The sequence below is a fragment of the Euleptes europaea genome, chromosome 10 (genome assembly GCF_029931775.1).
Source record: "Euleptes europaea isolate rEulEur1 chromosome 10, rEulEur1.hap1, whole genome shotgun sequence".
Taxonomy (NCBI): Eukaryota; Metazoa; Chordata; class Lepidosauria; order Squamata; family Sphaerodactylidae; genus Euleptes; species Euleptes europaea.
In genome coordinates this window covers 1,075,433-1,093,230 of record NC_079321.1, presented here as the reverse complement: position 1 = coordinate 1,093,230, position 17,798 = coordinate 1,075,433, and the positions used below count along the sequence as shown (strand labels likewise).

General features: G+C 46.0%; 1 protein-coding gene across 1 annotated transcript in view; it reads right to left on the bottom strand.

The window, feature by feature from the left end:
- The window catches only part of SNAP25 (synaptosome associated protein 25), a 28,827-nt gene extending 16,457 nt beyond the window's left edge, over positions 1 to 12,370 (bottom strand). The window contains exons 1-3 of the mRNA XM_056856375.1: positions 12,241 to 12,370; positions 11,199 to 11,240; positions 3,567 to 3,615 (exon numbers count right to left, since the gene is read on the bottom strand). Coding sequence (XP_056712353.1) covers positions 3,567 to 3,615; positions 11,199 to 11,240; positions 12,241 to 12,312 — 163 coding nt within the window. The 5' untranslated portion in view covers positions 12,313 to 12,370. The remainder of the gene's footprint in view (positions 1 to 3,566; positions 3,616 to 11,198; positions 11,241 to 12,240) is intronic.
- Between the last annotated feature and the right edge of the window lie 5,428 nt (positions 12,371 to 17,798).

The following is a 17,798-nucleotide window of genomic DNA, read 5'->3' as shown; positions in this document are numbered from 1 at the left end:
GGCAGGAGCTTGAAAGCTCCTACCCGGCCAGAAATTTTGTTAGTCTTTAAGGCGCTACTGGACTCTGGCTCTTTTCTACTGCTACAGACAGACTGACACGGCTTACCCATCGTCATCTACCTACTTTCGATGCAAATTGTGATTGTTTGTTAGCGGGTCTTGCTATTTCACACAGTAAACTCCAGTGGCAAAATGAACAGTAAGCAGACAGAAGGTTCATTAATCAGTGTGGGGGGAACCACATACTGCAGTCTGGGGAACATCTGAGTGTAGATATCCTGGTTCAGTCCCGGCTTGTTCCTTGGCTCTGCTCTTGCTACACTGCAGGCAAGAATATCAACTAGTTTTCTGTAGGGCCGGCAGGGGAAAGAGGAAAGGCCATGAAGATGGTATTTATTAAGGAAAACCAGGAATCAAAGCCAAATTATGGTTTCACAAACTACCCATAGTTAATTTTTTTTTTTTAAAAAAACATTCATGTCTGAACCAATTCATTTAGACTGACTTAAGCACTCTGGTCAGGGTTGCCAGGTCCCTCTTCTCAACCGGCAGGATATTTTGGGGGTGGAGCCTGAAGAGGGTGGGGTTTGGGGAGGGGAGGGACTTCAATGCCATAGAGTCCAATTGCCAAAGCGGCCATTTTTCTCCAGGTGATCTGATCTCTATCGGCTGGAGATCAGTTGAATTTGCAGGAGATCTCCTGCTACTACCTGGCAGTTGGCAACCCTAACTCTGGTACGTAGGTAAGATCCCTGAAGGATCTACAGAGAGCTCCAAGCAAACTGCCCCGTTATTCTCTTCAATGCTGCGAATGCTATGCCTCTATGCCCCCACCCCCCAGCATTCGTTAACACTCATGAAAATGGGGCATCCCATTTATGCTGGAGATCAGTGGGTTCAGGAAATTAGCTAATAAGGCAGGGAGCGTTGAAATGGTAAAGTGAGCAGGGTGTTATGGGATCAGATCCATCCAATTCGACTTAAGGAAGGCAGAATCAACCGCACTATAATGTGACATGGGATTTTTCAAGGATCGTCAAGGAATTCATTAAATCCCTTGCATTATTCACATGGCTGTGCCTTCTCTACTGTGATAATATACACGAAATGCTCTGAGCACTGAATGAGCTCTCAAAATGCTAAATATTGCTATTTCTGTGGCTTAAAAATGTCTGGAAAACATTCTGCAGTATCGATTGATTTTACGTCTGGCAGAAGCGTCAGTGAAAATCACAAAAATGGCTCTGAGGAAAGCTAAAGCAGGAATATTTTTTTCTTTTTTTTAGTTATGTAATAGAGCAGCCAAGTGGAAATAGTTTGATTTATCAGAGGAAATGCCATTATTCTACTAGGCCAAGAATGCGGCACGGCCTCACCGTGTCTATATTAAAGTGCCATATAGTGAGAAGACAACTCCGGCCCATATACCGCATTTGGTGTTTCCCATTTTTGACAGCTGGACGCAGAAGGCAAGGCTTGGACGTAGGACATTCTAGGAAAGTCAGCAGCCATAAGAACCCTGAGCTGACCCTCGTCTCTGTCCTGCGCAGACTCTGGACGCTTACTCTTTGTCTCCCTGTGGCTACCAAAGAGTGGGAGGTCGTGACAGGAAACCTCTGGGTCTTTGCAAATTTGGAAAAACTGCAATTCTCTCTTTGTTAGGAAAGCCTGCAGTTCTCTCCTTGAAGGCTTCAAACTTCAGGCAAGTATACCTTATCAAAATTTGATGCTCAGAGTGAAATATTTATCTTAAAACCACAATGTGGGCAGGAGTGACGCACTGGTATATCTACTCAAGATGCCATCTTGCCTTCCTCTGGCTTGAATGTGCAACAGGGCTCAGCCGTTGAACACCAACCCAGTGGTGGTGGATCTCCTAAGAAATTAATGAAGCTGAAGCTTCAGGGGGGGCCCTAATCCCAGAGGGGCCCTGAAGCAACTTTTTTTAATGAGTCGATTTTTCAACAAAATTGATGGAGTTTCTTTTAAGTGTTTGTTATTAAAATAAGGCTATTTTAGTGATAGACTCATAAGCCAATGGGATGAAGTACTTAAATATGCTCTAATACCCATTTCATATGGCCTCAAAATGTCCCTGTAATTGGTCAAATTTCAAAATTTTCTGGGGGGCTTGCAGCACCCGAATCCCCAGCTGTAAGGGCTACTGAGCTCACCAGAATCTATTCATAGTATACATTTTGGCAGCTGGATCCTCGAATCCTTTGTTGGTGCATGGCTTAATAGTCCTACAGTTCAGCCCTTAGCCTAGAGCCAATCGGAACCATAAAAAGACATCTCAAGTCTCAATTCCGGTTGCACTCATCTCACTTGTGCATTTTAACACCAAAAATCAGTTTTTCACCTCTTTTTCCTAACGAGCCCCATCTGATGACATTCTACCTTTCTATTCGTAGGGTTGCCATGTCCCTCTTCACCACCAGCGGGAGATTTTTGGGGCGGAGCCTGAGGAAGGCGGGGTTTGGGGAGAGGAGGGACTTCAATGCCATAGAGTTCAATTGCCAAAGCGGCCATTTTTCTCCAGGTGATCTGATCTCTATCGGCTGGAGATCAGTTGAATTAGCAGGAGATCTCCTGCTACTACCTGGCAGTTGGGAACCCTATCTATTAGAGAATGAACCACTACTTCTGCCATAGAGCAGCCCCATTGAATAAGGTAACAGCGGTTACCCAGATCTCGTTGCTGGTTGCAAAGGGGCCCCCATAACAGTTCAAGCTTCAGGGTCCCAAAAATGTAGGCCCGCCACTGCAGCAGCCTTTATAAAATGGCTTGTACGGCACATCAATATTGGCCAAGACATGAGAAGATGCAGTTTGTACCTCTCATGTATTAGATGTTTTACCTCTAATTTACAAGATGTTTTCAATCCACATTTTAAAAGTTTCAGGACCCACGGAAACAGAATCAGCATTCTGCCCCGGAACAAAAGATGTAGTGTTCCTCTGTGTTTTAATCCTAAACACATGTACTTGGAAGCTGCTTCACATGTTACATATGTTGTGCATGGAAAGCATTAGCAGGCATGAAAAACCATGCAAACTGCACATACATAGTGTACTCTGACAGCTGCCCATGCATCCATTTTGGTGCATGAACATGTGCCAGGAATCTGTGACTGAATTTGTCGTCACCCAGGTGCATCACACCAAATGCTCTGTGTGCAGTTTTGGCATGTGGTTGGGGCAAGAGAGTGTAGGTCATTCATAACATTTGACGTGGTCTTTAGTTGTCTGGATTTGAATGGAACATCCAAGTAAATGCCATTAAGTTTCTCCAACACACAAGCTGTAATAATAAAAAAATTAACTCTGCCTTTTATCTATGTTGGAACAATTTGGTTCAAAGTCCATTCAATAACCCCCGTTCCTTTCTCATGACACTGGGAAAGATTTTTTTAACGGTTTCCATCGCTGATAATCAGATTTCTATTTTACACTGTTGTAGATCTAAGCCATACAAACAATTTGCCACATGTGTGTCTGTGCGCACCTCTTTCAACAGAGAAATTTATTCTTTTTAATGTCTTAGGTAAACAATCTGAACTTACCTCCTTGCTCATCCAACATAACCAAAGTCCTGATACCAGCATCTTTGCTCTACATTCCAGTAAGAGATGAAAGATGAGACAAAGAGACAGAGATAAAGAGAGAAATTAGTGAGAGAACCAGCTGTCCTCGATATAGAAACAAAAATCAAGAAGATCACAGACCAACAGTGAAAGGGGTTAGGGGAACCAGAGGAAGTGGTTACATCGACAAATAGTACCAAAGAAAAAGAATGTTCCCCATTGCATGGTACCAGGAGGTATTCATTGTAAAAGAGAGGTGGGATAGAGGGTTCCTTAGGAAGTGTTAGTTCAGCCTCATCTCATGAGAACTGGCCTTTTCAAATCAACAGAGGGGGGAAGAGGAAAAGGGGACAGGCTGGACAACTAGGCAGAGAGGGGACCAGAGAAGGGAAATGGAGCAACAGGGGCAGGAATGGTAAGGTTGCCAACCTCCAGGTGGTGGCTGGAGATCTCCCGCCATTACAACTGATCTCCAGGCGACAGAGATCAGTTCCCCTGGAGAAAAAATGGCCTCAAGCTCCGCCCCCAAAATCTCCAGGTATTTCCCAACCCGGAGGTGGCAGCCCTACGACAAGGGCAGGAGGGAAGGAAACTCTGCATCATGGCTGCCTCAAGGAACCTTTTGCCCTCTGCTCCTTTTTTGCTTATCTGAAGAAAACCTCAGGTAAGTAGCTGCATTATTTTTAAAAAATATTGTTTTTCACAGTATATGGGTTGGATCCGGCCACCTTTTTGGCTGGTGATAAAGAAAGGAAGGGCTTCCCTTTGACCACCCAAAAAGGGTTTTACACTGGGAGCCACGGGACCGGCAAGGATGAAAGGCATATGTGACTGGGGCCGGCTGTAGTAAGGATGGGTTAAGTAATACTGAATGGGAAAACTGGCTGGATCCAACCCTTTGTTATCTTCTGAGCATTCTGGAAAAACTCACAGGCATCAGTGGGAAGACTTTCTCATTTGAGAAGATGTCATATTCTGGTGCTGCTACGGGATTTACCATGAACACTTTCTTCACAGTAAGTTGGATGGACTTGGATAGAACTTTGAGTAGTCCTCCCTAGGCTAGAACAGTTAGACAGGTATAGTGCTATGCACTCTTGCTTACTTGGAAGTAAGCTTTACTGGGATCTCGGGTAAACATGTTTAGGACTGGAATATTAATATTGGAGGTTTGATCTGGTCAGTTTTTCCCTCACAGCCAGAGACGGCTGCTGCTCACAGAATCTTTTGGTCTCCCCCACCGCCACCCCGGGCAAAGCTCCTTTCCATCTCACTGAGGACTTGGGGTGAAAACATTCCCCTCCTTCAAAGTGAGAACTATCACTTAATTTAGGGGGGAAAGCTATTAATTACACTTCTATCCCACATTTTCTATCACAGAACTCCAAACAGTGAATGTTGGGTCAGACCGTAGCTCTAGGGTTGCCAACCTCCAAGTACTAGCTGGAGATCTCCTGATATTACAACTGATCTCCACCCGATATAGATCAGTTCACCTGGAGAAAATGGCTGCTTTGGCCTCCCCAAACCCCGCCCTCCCCTCTCCAAACCTCACCCTCCTCAGGGTCTGCCCAAAAACCTCCCACTGGTGGTGAAGAGGGACCTGGCAACCCTACGCAGCTCAAAAAGTGGAGTATTTCTCCACCTCTTGCATGGGGATCAGGGCCAGTTCCAAGTTCTTTTTGGGGGGAGGCCTCAGAAGAGAGTACACAGGCGCTCCCCTGTGCCTACCACCAGGCCCCTTGTCTTGCTCACCAACCCACAAGCCCCTATTTGTCTGTGCATCATTTTCCTGCTTACTTGCGAGTAGAGTTGCCAGCTCTGGGTTGGGAAATACCTGGAGATTTTTGGGGCAGAGCCTGAGGAGAGGAGGGTTTGGGGAGGGGAGGGACTTCAATGCCACAGAGTCCAATGGCCAAAACGGCCACTTTCTCCAGGGGCACTGATCTCTATCGGTTGGAGATCAGTTGTAATAGCGGGAGATCTCCAGCCACCACCTGGAGGTTGGCAACCCTAGCTATAAAGGTGTATGGCACTGAGGCCGCTGTAGTAAGGAGGGATTAAGTAATGTTGAATGGGATAACTGGCTGGATCCAACCCTAAGCTGGATCTACAGCAGCATCCTTCCCCCTCTCCCACCAAGTGTTTTATCGACAGACTAGAAGGGCTCACGGTTGTGATTCCAAAGAAGAATGTCTTCCTAGGGGAGAGCCATTCTTTCAAAGATAATTTCACACAAATGTCCACTGGTGCTTTGGGGAAAAGGTTCCCAGCAGAAATTTGATGCTGCCCGAAACTAATGGATCATGTTAGCAAACTAACCTTTTCCTCCAGCCTTGTGTTTTTTTCTCTCATGCAACATTATTTAAAGGCCAGGCTGCTTTATCATGAAAACAGGCCTGAATGTTTTCCTGCCTTTCAAAAGGCCAGGGACCCAACTGTTCTAAGTGGCCATATTGCTTGTGCATCACTTATAATGCAATCCTAAACAGAGTTATGCCCTTCTCAGTCGACTGAAATGAGTGGGCTTAGAAGGGTGTCAGCTCTGTCCAGGATTGCACCACAACATTGTGAAGCATTCATGTGATGCACCCATAATTCCTAGGGTTGCCAGCTTCTGGTTGGGAATTACCTGGAGGTTTTGAGGGTGGAGCCTGAGGGGGTGGGGTTTGGGAGGGGAGGGACTTCCAACGGGGTACAGTGCCATAGAGTCCAATTGCCAAAGCAGCCGTTTTTCTCCAGGGGAAATGATCTCTGTCGCTTGGAGACCAGTTGTAATCCCAGGAGATCTCCAGCCACCACCTGGAGGTTGGCATCGCTAATAGTTCCCTCCTGCAAAAGTTTTTCATTTTACTTCAAGCACATGATCTATTTCCCAGATGATAAAAATTTCAGCAGAGAGGTCATGTTTGTACAAAAACTTTGACATTTCATGTGGTAAGGAGTCAAAAACAGGGCACTCTCCTTGCCAATATTACAAGACTTACACCAGCTGCCGACTGGCTTCTGGGCACAATTCAAAATGCTGGTGATTACCTATAGAACCCCTAACAGTTCCTGTGGCCCTCCTCTGTGTGCCCTCACCTGTACAGGGGAGATGGGTGGTGCCCACCAGCTAGGGTTGCCAGGTTCCTCTTTTCCGCCGGCAGGAGGTTTTGGGGTGCTGAGGAGGGTGGGGTTTGGGGAGGGGAGGGACTTCAATGCCATAGAGTCAATGGCCAAGGTGGCGATTTTCTCCTGGTGAGCTGATCTCTATTGGCTGGAGATCAGTTGTAATAGCAGGAGATCTCCAGGGACTACCTGGAGGTTGGCAACCCTACCACCACCAGCAGAAGGCCCTCCCTCTTGCCTTTGCTCCTCAGACTTACTTCCAGGACAGTACGCTTAGGATTGCGCTCCCCTCCCAACTGCCAAGCATCTGAAGGTGTGTGTGTGTGGGGGGGGAGGAGATGAAGAACTGCCTCTTGTGCTGAAAGGTGACAGGTCTTTTTCTCAGACTCATCACCTGGTCTGTAAGGAAAGAGCTCTGAGCCTGTGATGCATCACAGAGAAATCACAGTTGAATAACAGTCAGGCCCATGAAATTTCATGGAGATGTAAGCCACGTGTCTCTGGGAGCATCAGACTGCAACTCTATACTTTCTGAAGTGGGCAGCTGGAGTTGCCAGGGAAGCCCCATCTCTTGGTCTAGTCCATTTTTTACCCTGTGCTTCCTTCGAGGAATTCCGGCCAGCATTAGGGTTGCCAGCCTCCAGGTGGTAGCTGGAAATCTCCTGAGATTACAACTGATCTCCAGGTGACAGAGATCAGTTCCCCTGGAGGAAATGGTTGCTTTGGCATTATATGCCCACTGAAGTCCCTTCAATCCCCAAACCCTGCCCTCCTCAGGCTCCACCCCTAAATCTCCAGGTATTTCCCAAACCAGAGATGGCAACCCTAGCTGCCCCTTCCCCGTTTTTTATCATCACAGCAACCCCTTGAAACAAGCTACTACTTACTGAAATTTGTCATAGGAAAGGTTGGCTAACCATACTGATGGAGAAAACAGCAGTTTGTAAGCCATGAAGAGGAAGTAACAGATGAGGACATTCATTGTTTGTACAAAGGTTTTTCATAAGTTATTGAAACAGAATTAAACCAGAAGAGCAGACCAAGCTTGTGATTCTTTGTAGTATATGAATGATCTTTCAGAATAAAGATCTTTTAGGTCAAAGATCAGACCATGGTAATTTATTTACTTAGTAATCAGGAGACAGGAACGTCTTCATGGTCAAAAGATTTTGCAGAGAAGGTGGTTAGCATGAATATAAATAGCTTATTGTTCAATAGTAATTCTATTTGATGATTTTTTGTGTTTATTTATGCTCCTTGTTATAACAAGGTTTTTCTTTTTTGTACAATACTGTTTTAGAAAAAAACAACCTGTGAAATAGATTAGGCAGAGAGAGAGAGAGAGAGAGAGAGAGAGAGAGAGAGAGAGAGAGAGAGAGAGAGAAGGGATTTGAACCAGAGTCACGCAGATGTCAACCCAAAACTCTAACCGTTCTACCACACTGGCCGGCACAGTAGCTAAGAAGCTGAGCTATGAATCAGAAAGTCCCCAGTCTAACTCTTCAGTCTGCTGTGAAAGTGGCACCCGGTAAGTCACTTTCTCATCCTCAGCTGCTTCATCTGCACTATGGGAAAATAATATTGCCCTGCATTACAAGGCTGTTGTAAGAATGTGAACAACATGATAGATGTGAAGCTTTATGAAAGCTTAAAAGGGCTATGCAAATGCGAAGAAGAAGAAAAAGAAGAAAAAGAAGAAGAAGTTGGTTTTTATATGCCGACTTTCTCTACCACTTAAGGAAGAATCAAAGTGGCTTACAACCACCTTCCCTTCCCCTCCCCACAACAGACACCCTGTGAGGTAGGTGGGGCTGAGAAAGCTCTGAGTTGTGACTAGCCCAAGGTCACCCAGCCGGCTTCATGTGCAAGAGTGGGAAAACAAATCCAGTTCACCAGATTAGCCTCCGCCGCTCATGTGGAGGAGTGGGGCATCAAACCTGGTTTTCCAGATCAGACTCAACCGCTCCAAACCACCACTCCTAACCACTACACCACGCTGGCTGAAGTATTACTGCCTGCTACTATTTTAAATATTAACCCACAACACCCAGAATTACATGGATAATATTTCAACTGTGCTGGTGTGAAAGAAATATTGAAGTAAGAAGAATTCTTTGGTAGTATAACCCTGCACTTATCAGAACCTGTAAAATTGCTATGCTACTGAAAAAACAGACAAGTCTCTGTAGACAGGCCTCACGGCAGTCATAATTGAACTACCACAGTCTCCTAATAGCTGTGGCCCACCACATCGTGACCTGGTTCTATTCCTTGGTTCCAGAGCAACACCGGAGTTTCGAGTCTCAATGGAAACAAAGGAGCTGTCAACGCCTGCACTGCCGTGGTCGCGATGCCTTCACTGCAGAGATTCTCCTAAACCCTAAATCTCACCATCTACAGCAAATGGTCGATATCCTTTTAAAGAAGGCCAATGTGGTTCCAGTGGGCTATATTTTATAGGCTGGACTTTTGTATTCCAGATTTCTGTGGCTGTGAATGTGTTGAAAACTAGCCCTGAACCTTTGTGCAAAGATATGACTACAACCTGATTGTGTAATTTATATGTTTATCTACCCTAGTCAACTGGGTTGTTGTTTCTTTGTATGAATATACCCTCTGCCAATCATAAAAGAATGCATGTAATGGAATAATTTCTGGTTGTATGGGTCCATTAGGAGTCAGCTTGTGGCTCAAGAGTAGAGCATCTGTTTTGCATGCAGAAGGTTCCAGGTTCAATCCCTGGCATCTCCACTTTAAAAAGGAATGGATAGTAGGTGATGTGACAGACCTTGACCTGTGACCCTGGAGAGCCACTGCCCAGCCCATAGTAGATGACGTTGACATTGACAGACCAATGGGCTGACCCAGTAGAAAGCAGCTCCCTGTGGATGTGTGTGTACTTATCCCACATGAAGACACAGCAGCAGCTACAGGAAGCATTTCCCTGTGTCACATTGGTAGAGTTGCCAGATCTCCCCTTGCCATTGGCGGGAGCTTCACTCTACCACTTGCCTCCAAAAGAAATGTGTTAGAGTATCCCTGTCAAACCCAAAAGTGATAGGGACACTCTAGCATATTCCTCCCAAACTATGGTTTCCATAGATTTTTTTTAGGGACATGCTAGAGCTCCCTGTTGCTTCTGGGTTTACTATGGAAGGGACATTATCGTGCCACCCCACACCGTGTGTGTGTGGGGATTGCCCCCTTTAGCTGGCCTGTTCCCCCCCTGGCCAGCTGAGGGGCAGCAATAGGGTTGCCACTTGCCAACCTCCAGGTATTGAGTACAGGAGAGGCTAGTATAACCAATTAAACACAGCTGGTGTATAACAAGGTGTATTGGGTGCATTAAATGACAAACAACAATAACAAAGACAAGAAACTATATACAATACTCTAGGTTACTTTTTGTATCCCAAAGGCAATGGCTGAACCTGTCTGTACAACTATGTTTTTGAAATGATGTATATATCCTGAATTGGAACCTTATTACTCATATTCTACATATTCTGCCACAGCTGCTGGCGAAACGTCAGGAAAGAAAATACCAAGACCACGGTCACACAGCCCGGATAACCTACAAGAACCAACATATTCTACATAGTTGTTTTTTCATCCCTATGGGAGTATGGAATATTTTTGTAATTGATATGACTTCAACTAAACGGGGCTGAAGAAGAATAGAAACGATCATCTCCCTTGCAACTTTGTTATGAAGATTTCCTCCCTACTCACACGTCCTTGAACTTGTGATACTAGTACCCCTGGTGGACTATTCTTATTGTATATAGTTTCTTGTCTTTGTTATTGTTGTTTGTCATTTAATGCACCCAATACACCTTGTTATACACCAGCTGTGTTTAATTGGTTATACTAGCCTCTCCTGTACTCATTTCCTTACCGGTGGTATCAGTACAGAGGTGTTTATTTTGTTTGCTCAACCTCCAGGTATTAGCTGGAGATCTCCTGCTATTACAACTGATTTCAAGCTAACAGAGATCAGTTCACCGGGAGAAGATAGCTGCATGTGCAATTGGACTCTATGGCATTGAAGTTCCTCCCCTCCCCAAACCCCACCCTCTTCAGGCTCCACCCCATAAACCTCCTGCTGGTGGCGAAGAGGGACCTGGCAACCCTAGGCAGCGGCCAGGCCTGTTAATTAATAGGCACCTGGCAACCCTACACATTGGTATGTATGGTACCAAAAACAATCACTCCTTATCCCACTTAGATGCATAGTGAGGGGGCCCCATATATGACATACTCTGGCTTTAAGGGTGGCAAATGGATATGCTCTACGAGTCCTTTGCCAAACCAACGTACAGGTGCTCAAGCAAGGCCACAATATAGATCTGACAAACTTGGTGGGATGCTTTAGTCCAGCATTAGCCCAGGTTTGCTTCGCTCTGAGCTTGAAAAAGGATTAACCTTTGCAAAAGGCACCGGTTGTTCCTGGAAGCCTCGCTATCTGTTTACATTCCCAATAAAGCATGAAGCCCTTACCTCTTCAACGAGCTGAAGCATACGACGGGTGCTTTCGAGGGACTGAGAGGGAAAAGAAAGGGGGGGAGGAGAAACACAAGTGTTATGGTCGCTATGCAATTTCAGCAATGGATTATGCAAAGTTTAAACATGTCGAATACACATTTAAAAACAAAACAAAAAAGAGATAAAGGACATCTTCTGATTCTTTTCCCAGTCTAGCAGGATAGATATGGTGGGATAGGAGAAGATCTACTACCAGCGATTCAAGCAGAAGAAGCAATGGGAAATCTTCTGTTGAAGTTTTCAGGGTTTGGGGTTGAAGGGGCTAGCAATATTGTCCACAGTGGTGGACAGATGAGTGATGGCTTTTGAGTGACAGGCGAAATTTATTTATTCATGTACATAAAACATTTTTATGCCACGTTTCCACCTGATCAGGGTCCCCATAGGAACAAATGAGCCTCCAGTGAGAAATCCAGGTGTGCTCTCATGTATCTGGAATTGTTAGTGGCAAATCCTAGTAGGATGTAAGAATAAAGGACAGGAAATAAACTCATTTGCTTGGATCCTATACCTTGGATCCTATACCTCCTTCTGTTGCAGAGGTTGTCCTTTTTACATTCTTTTCACACTAGGCACGTTGAGCATTAGTCTAGCGCACGTGGAAAGTGCCTAGTGCCAGATGAAGTGAACTCCACAACAGAGGAAGAGAAGCCCACACAGAACAAAGGCAGAAGTTCCCAGGTGTTCTGTTCAGAAAAGGGTACAAACAACCCTTTCCAAATGAAGCTGGCATGCCTGTGCTTCCTTCTCCACTGAAGGTTTTCCCGAGCCAAACCTTGCCGAAAGAAACTTGGGGGCCCCAGTCACTGGAGAATCCTGCGCTGAGAAGGGTTGCTCAGCATGCCCTCATTGGTAACTCCCGAGAAAAGGACAGCCAGGGTGGAAAAGGCAAGCCAAAAATTCTGGCCAACCCTTGACTGATTTGGAGGCTCTCGGCCTTGAGGCCATGGGCTGTGCACGGTTTTCATGTCCCCATCTCTGTCCCCATGTGCCTCACCTCATCAGTCATCTGATCAGCCCGCTGCTGCATTTCTTCCAACTCATTGCGCATGTCAGCATCTTCGGCCATTTTGGCTGCGTGTGTTTTGGCAGGAGCCCTGCGTCAAGAGTCTGCCTTTGGCCGGCCTGAAAGAAGGAACAAACAGCAAAGAGTCAACTGAGGAGGATCGGAGTCAAACATTTGTGCACGGCGGCACACAGAGGGGCTGGCAACCAGGTCGAATTCAGGAGCCAAACTACCTCAAAATTCAGAGCAAGAGATCAATAAAAAACAAGGTAGCCAACCTCCAGGTAGTGGCTGGAGATCTCCTGCTATTACAACTGATCTCCAGCCAACAGAGATCAGTTCACCTGGAGAAAATGGCCACTTTGGCCATTGGCCTCTAGGGCATTGAAGTCCCTCCCCTCCCCCAAACCCCACCCTCCTCAGACTCCACCCCCCAAATCTCCAGGTATTTCCCAACCTGGAGCTGGCAAGCCTAATAAAGAGCCAGTGTGACGGGATTCACGACTAACTTTTCTACCTCAGCTTCTCTCTTTCCCCCTTACACAGATAATTTACACTTGAAAGATTCATGACAGATTTCCCACCAAATCTCTTTCCCTCAGCTCCCCCCAATAATCTTCCCCATAAGAATTCCCAGTATGATCTTCTTTTCACATATCTGAAGACAAGAGCTGTGACTCACAGCTCTTGTTCAAACTGAAATATCTGTCTTGTTAGTATTTAAGGTGCCGCTGGACTGTTGACCAGTATAAGAAAGACGGTTTGCATAACTGAAAATTAGGCTTGCCAACCTCCAGGTGGGGGCTGGAGTCCTCCTGGGATACCAACTGAACTCAGACTACAAAAACCAGCTCCTCTGGAGAAAACGGCAGCTTTATCATTGAACCCAGTTGAGGTTTCTCTCCTCCCTAAACCCCACCTCCCTAGGCTAGAGTTGTCAACCTCCAGGTACTAGCTGGAAATCTCCTGCTATTACAACTGATTTCTAGCCGATAGGGATCAGTTCCCCTGGAGAAAATGGCCACTTTGGCAATTGGACTCTATGGCATTGAAGTCCCTCCCCTCCCCAAACCCTGCCCTCCTCAAGCTCTGGCCCCAAAACCTCCCGCCAGTGGCAAAGAGGGACCTGGCAACCCTAGGCTCCACTCCAAAATCTCTAGGAATTTCCCAAGTTGGCAACTCGATCTGATGACTACAGAGTTCTCCTGGAAAAAATGGCAGCTTTGGTGGGTGGGCACTATGACACCACATCCCTGATGAGCTCCCTCCCCTTCCCAAACTCCACTGCCCCCATGCTCTGCCCCCCCCCCAAAAAAAAAAAATCTCCAGGAATTTCCCAACCTGGACTTGGCAACCCCACTGAAAATATACAAGTTAACAATACTGATAGCTGTCGTGTTGATTAATAATCCCAAAACTTTCTATAGCCCAACCCCTGGTTGTTGCAAGCCTTTTCTTAGGAAGCTGCACACACAAGATCTCACAGTAAGTCATAAATGTACACAGAAGCACACCACACATTTATTTCAGTGCACAGGCTTACATTCGCACATGGTTCACACTTGGATTGCTTACAACTGTTCACCTCTCTCACTTCCCTTTCTGCAAAGCATCTCTATGAAGTGCTTAAGACCCATCAAAATCTTTGCTTGACTTTCCCTCAACATTCTGATTATTGAAACATCTCATCCACCCCTCCAATGTATACCTCCAGTATGGCTATTTGAAAAAAAGAAAGAAAATAAACTCTTTAAGTTTTGATTTTCTTTTGTTAAGGGCCATATTTAGTTCTGTACTGAACCGCATTTTGTTCCAAATCAGGGGTCCCCAACCTTTTTATACACATTTTATACCTTTTTATACACATTTGGAATTCAGACACCGCCCCCAAAATCTCCAGGTATTTCCCAAGCCGCAGCTGGCAACCCTACTTGGCTACCAGGAAAGGTATCAGTGGCACCATGGTGCCTATGAGGCACCCGGTTTGGAACTGCTGTGCTAGATAGGTATGGGTTGCTGACCATTGGCAGGACACTCTGAAAACAACTTCTAGATGAGTAGCCTCATCAACCAACCTTTTCGGGTGACTCGGGTGTCAAAATGCTTTTTGATTAGTGCACTCACCAGCAAATTGTTTCAACTGAGGCTGGCAATTCTCATGAGCTGCAGAACACTCATCTCACTTGTTCAAGGTGATGTTGTTCTATTTCTGGGCTATTAGTCACCCTCCTCAATAGGCACACAAATGTAAGCTTTCTGCAATCACGAAGAAGGAAACTGATTCATTTCTGTTTCCCGAGTGGGCCGTTTTAACCTTGGTTGAGAACCAAATCCAGTGAAAAGCCGAGACGCGCCAACTAGAGGGTCTTGGCACCCTCTCCCGAACACTCAGAACTTCTCCCAAAGCTGGTGACAGCCCAGAAGTATCATGATACGCAACAAAGCCTGGAATATTCTCAAACCTCAACACTGGAGTCAAGATTACTTGACAAGAATGTAGCAAAGAGCAGCATGACGAAGTAGGCAGCTGTAAGGATTCATGAGAACCACGCATGTTTTAACACTCTGAAGGGCTTTATTGCAAAGGGTGCACTTTCACTGAAAAAAATAAAGGGAGTCTTTAATTCTGGTGCTTCTGATGTATGATCTGCTTTCATTCATTCATTTTTTTAAAATATACACACCCCACCTGATCTTCACAAACTCAAGGCAGTTAAATAAAAGCCGCAAGGACAAAAGCATCTTAAACACCCCTTCCCCCCCAAGTTAGAAGCAGAAGAAGAGGCAGCAGAAGAAGGAGTTGGTTTCTATATGCCCACTTTCTCTGCCACTTAAGGGAGAATCAAAGCGGCTTACAATCCCCTTCCCTTCCTGTTATGTATGTATATAGTTAGGCCGGTAAGCAGGGGAAAACCTAGGAGCTTGAATCCCCGACGAAGGCTCCGAAACCTGCACGTGCCATTGGCACTAAGCCGACACGCGCCATTGGCGACCTGGGGGTTGTTCCCCCCTATCACGGATCAGGGGGGGAGTGGCCGCGGGCGGCCATGGGGGCATATAAGCAGGGCGGGTTCACTGTAGTCCCTAGTTCTGTTCTGTTCACAATAAATGCGTTGCTGTTGGAACTCCGTCTTGACCTCGTGTGTCCTCCCCGCGCGGACTTAACACTTCCCCTCCCCACAACAGAAACCCTGTGAGGTAGGTGGGGTGTATATATTTTAATTTACTCTACAATAGCATTTGAAATCATTTGACTGAAGAAAAATTATTTCTTTTTGGAATAAAGAAGACAAGTCTCACAGAAAAAGAAAAAGGACCCTCTTACCCAAATTATTTACATTTTAAACCAGTCCAAGACACAACCCCTGATTCTTACTTCCAAACACCTCAAAAGGGATAGCATAATTGACTGTATCAAAGGCCGCAGATAGCTCCAGAAAAACCGACTGAGAGGCACGGCCTTTGCCTGCATGCAAACAGAGGTCATTGGCTCGAGCCACCAGGGCCATCTCTGTCTAATAGGAAGGCCTGAAATCAGACCGAAAAGTGTCCAGAGCATGAGTTATCCAAGAAGACCTGGAGATGGCTCGCTACCCTGCCTGAGAGCACCGAGCTGACCCTGGTAGGGTGGATGGTGTAGGCTCCTGCTCTGCCTTCATCTGACCCTGCCCACTTATAAGTCTCTAGTGAAAACTGCACTGTCACACAGGGAACAGATATATAGGGTTGCCAGGTCCCTCTTTTCCTCCGGCGAAAGGCTTTTGCGTTTAAGCGTGTGCGCGCACGCGCGGCACTTCCAGTTTAGAACTGGAAGTGCCGCCTCACAAAGGGCCTTTACCTCTTAGTTTGAGTGGTAAAGCAGCCCTTTACCTCTCAAACTAAGAGGTAAAGGCCCCTCGCGAGGCGGAACTTCCGGTTCTAAACTGGAAGTGCCGCACGCGTGCACGTTTGCCCGCCGACCCTCAGGTGCTCAGCAGGCAGAGGGGGCAATTGCTGGGGGTTGCCCACCACCAGTGGGCACCTGGCAACCCTACAGATATAAATATCCATCTGCTGTGGTTTCTGGATTAGTTTATTTGCATTAGTTATTTAGCAAATATACACAAGGGTGGGGGAAAGCCAAAAGATCCATACAGTGATTTGAAGTTGCCTTATACTGAATCAGACCCTTCTTGGCCCATCAAAGTCAGCATTGTCTACTCAGACCGGCAGCAGCTCTCCAGGGTCTCAGGCAGGGGTCTTTCACATCACCTACATGCCTAGTCCCTTTAACTGGAGATGCCCGGGATTGAACCTGGGACCTTCTACATGCCAAGCAGATGCTCTACCACTGAGCCAAGGCCCCTCCCCTTCAGATGTCATTTTAGATGACAATGGTCAACAACACATTTATGCAGTCACATATGTTAAATTTGCAGAGACCCCTCCCCCCAAAAAACATCTAGTAATTACATCATTTATTTTAATATTTTAATGGCTTTGGAGTATTAATAAATCTGATTCTGATCATTTAATTAAATTTTTCTCACATACACAGAAGGAAGTGAAAGAGGAGGAGGGAAGGCCAACAACAACTGCTCACGTACATATCATTTACTCAATTACTGTATTAAACTGAGACTAAGCAGGGCTAGATGAACCGTCATGCTCAGTGATTTAGAGAGGATTGGCACCCTGGCGTGCTGTTTAGGAACCATCTTCAGGGACTCAAGCACATCTTGCTCATGAAGCAAACAGGTCCTGGGCTCGGTTCAGACATAACATCAAACTATGATTAATTTAAATGGGGTTCATTTGTGAAATCGGGGCTCATCTTGCAGAGGATCATTCAAATCCTACCTTGCCTTGATAATGCCAATTTCATCACCATTGTTCTGTAACCAGGGGTGGTGTTATTATCCATAGGGTTGCCGGCTATGGGTTGGGAAATTCCTGGAGATTTGGGGGTGGGGCCTGAAGAGGGCAGGATTTGGGGAGGAGAAGGACTTAAATGGGGTATAATGCCATACTGACCACCCTCCAAAGCAGTCATTTTCTCCAGGGGAATGTATCTCTGCCATCTGCCAATCAGTTATATTTCCAGGGGATTGCCACGTACTAGCTGGAGATCTCCTGCTATTACAACTGATCTCCAGCCAATAGAGAACAGTACACCTGGAGAAAATGGCCGCTTTGGCAACTGTACTCTATGGCCTTGAAGTCCCTCCCCTCCCCAAACCCCGCCCTCCTCGGGCTCCGCCCCCAAAACCTCCCTCTAGTGGCAAAGAGAGACATGGCAACCCTAGCCAGGCCTCACCTGGAGAGTGGCATCCATAGCCCCCTGACAAAACAGATTTAAACCAGGATTATTTATCTATTTTATTTACAAAATTAGCCCCCTCCCCTTTCTGCCCCATCAGGGCCAGCAAGGATGCTAACAATCAAAAATAGTCCCTGAGCTATGCTGGTCCCAAATCGTATAAGGTTAGCACCTACACTTCAAAATTGGGCCTGGAAACAAATGGGATCCAGGATTAAGCCAGACTGTCTTCCTACGTACATCACTTTAA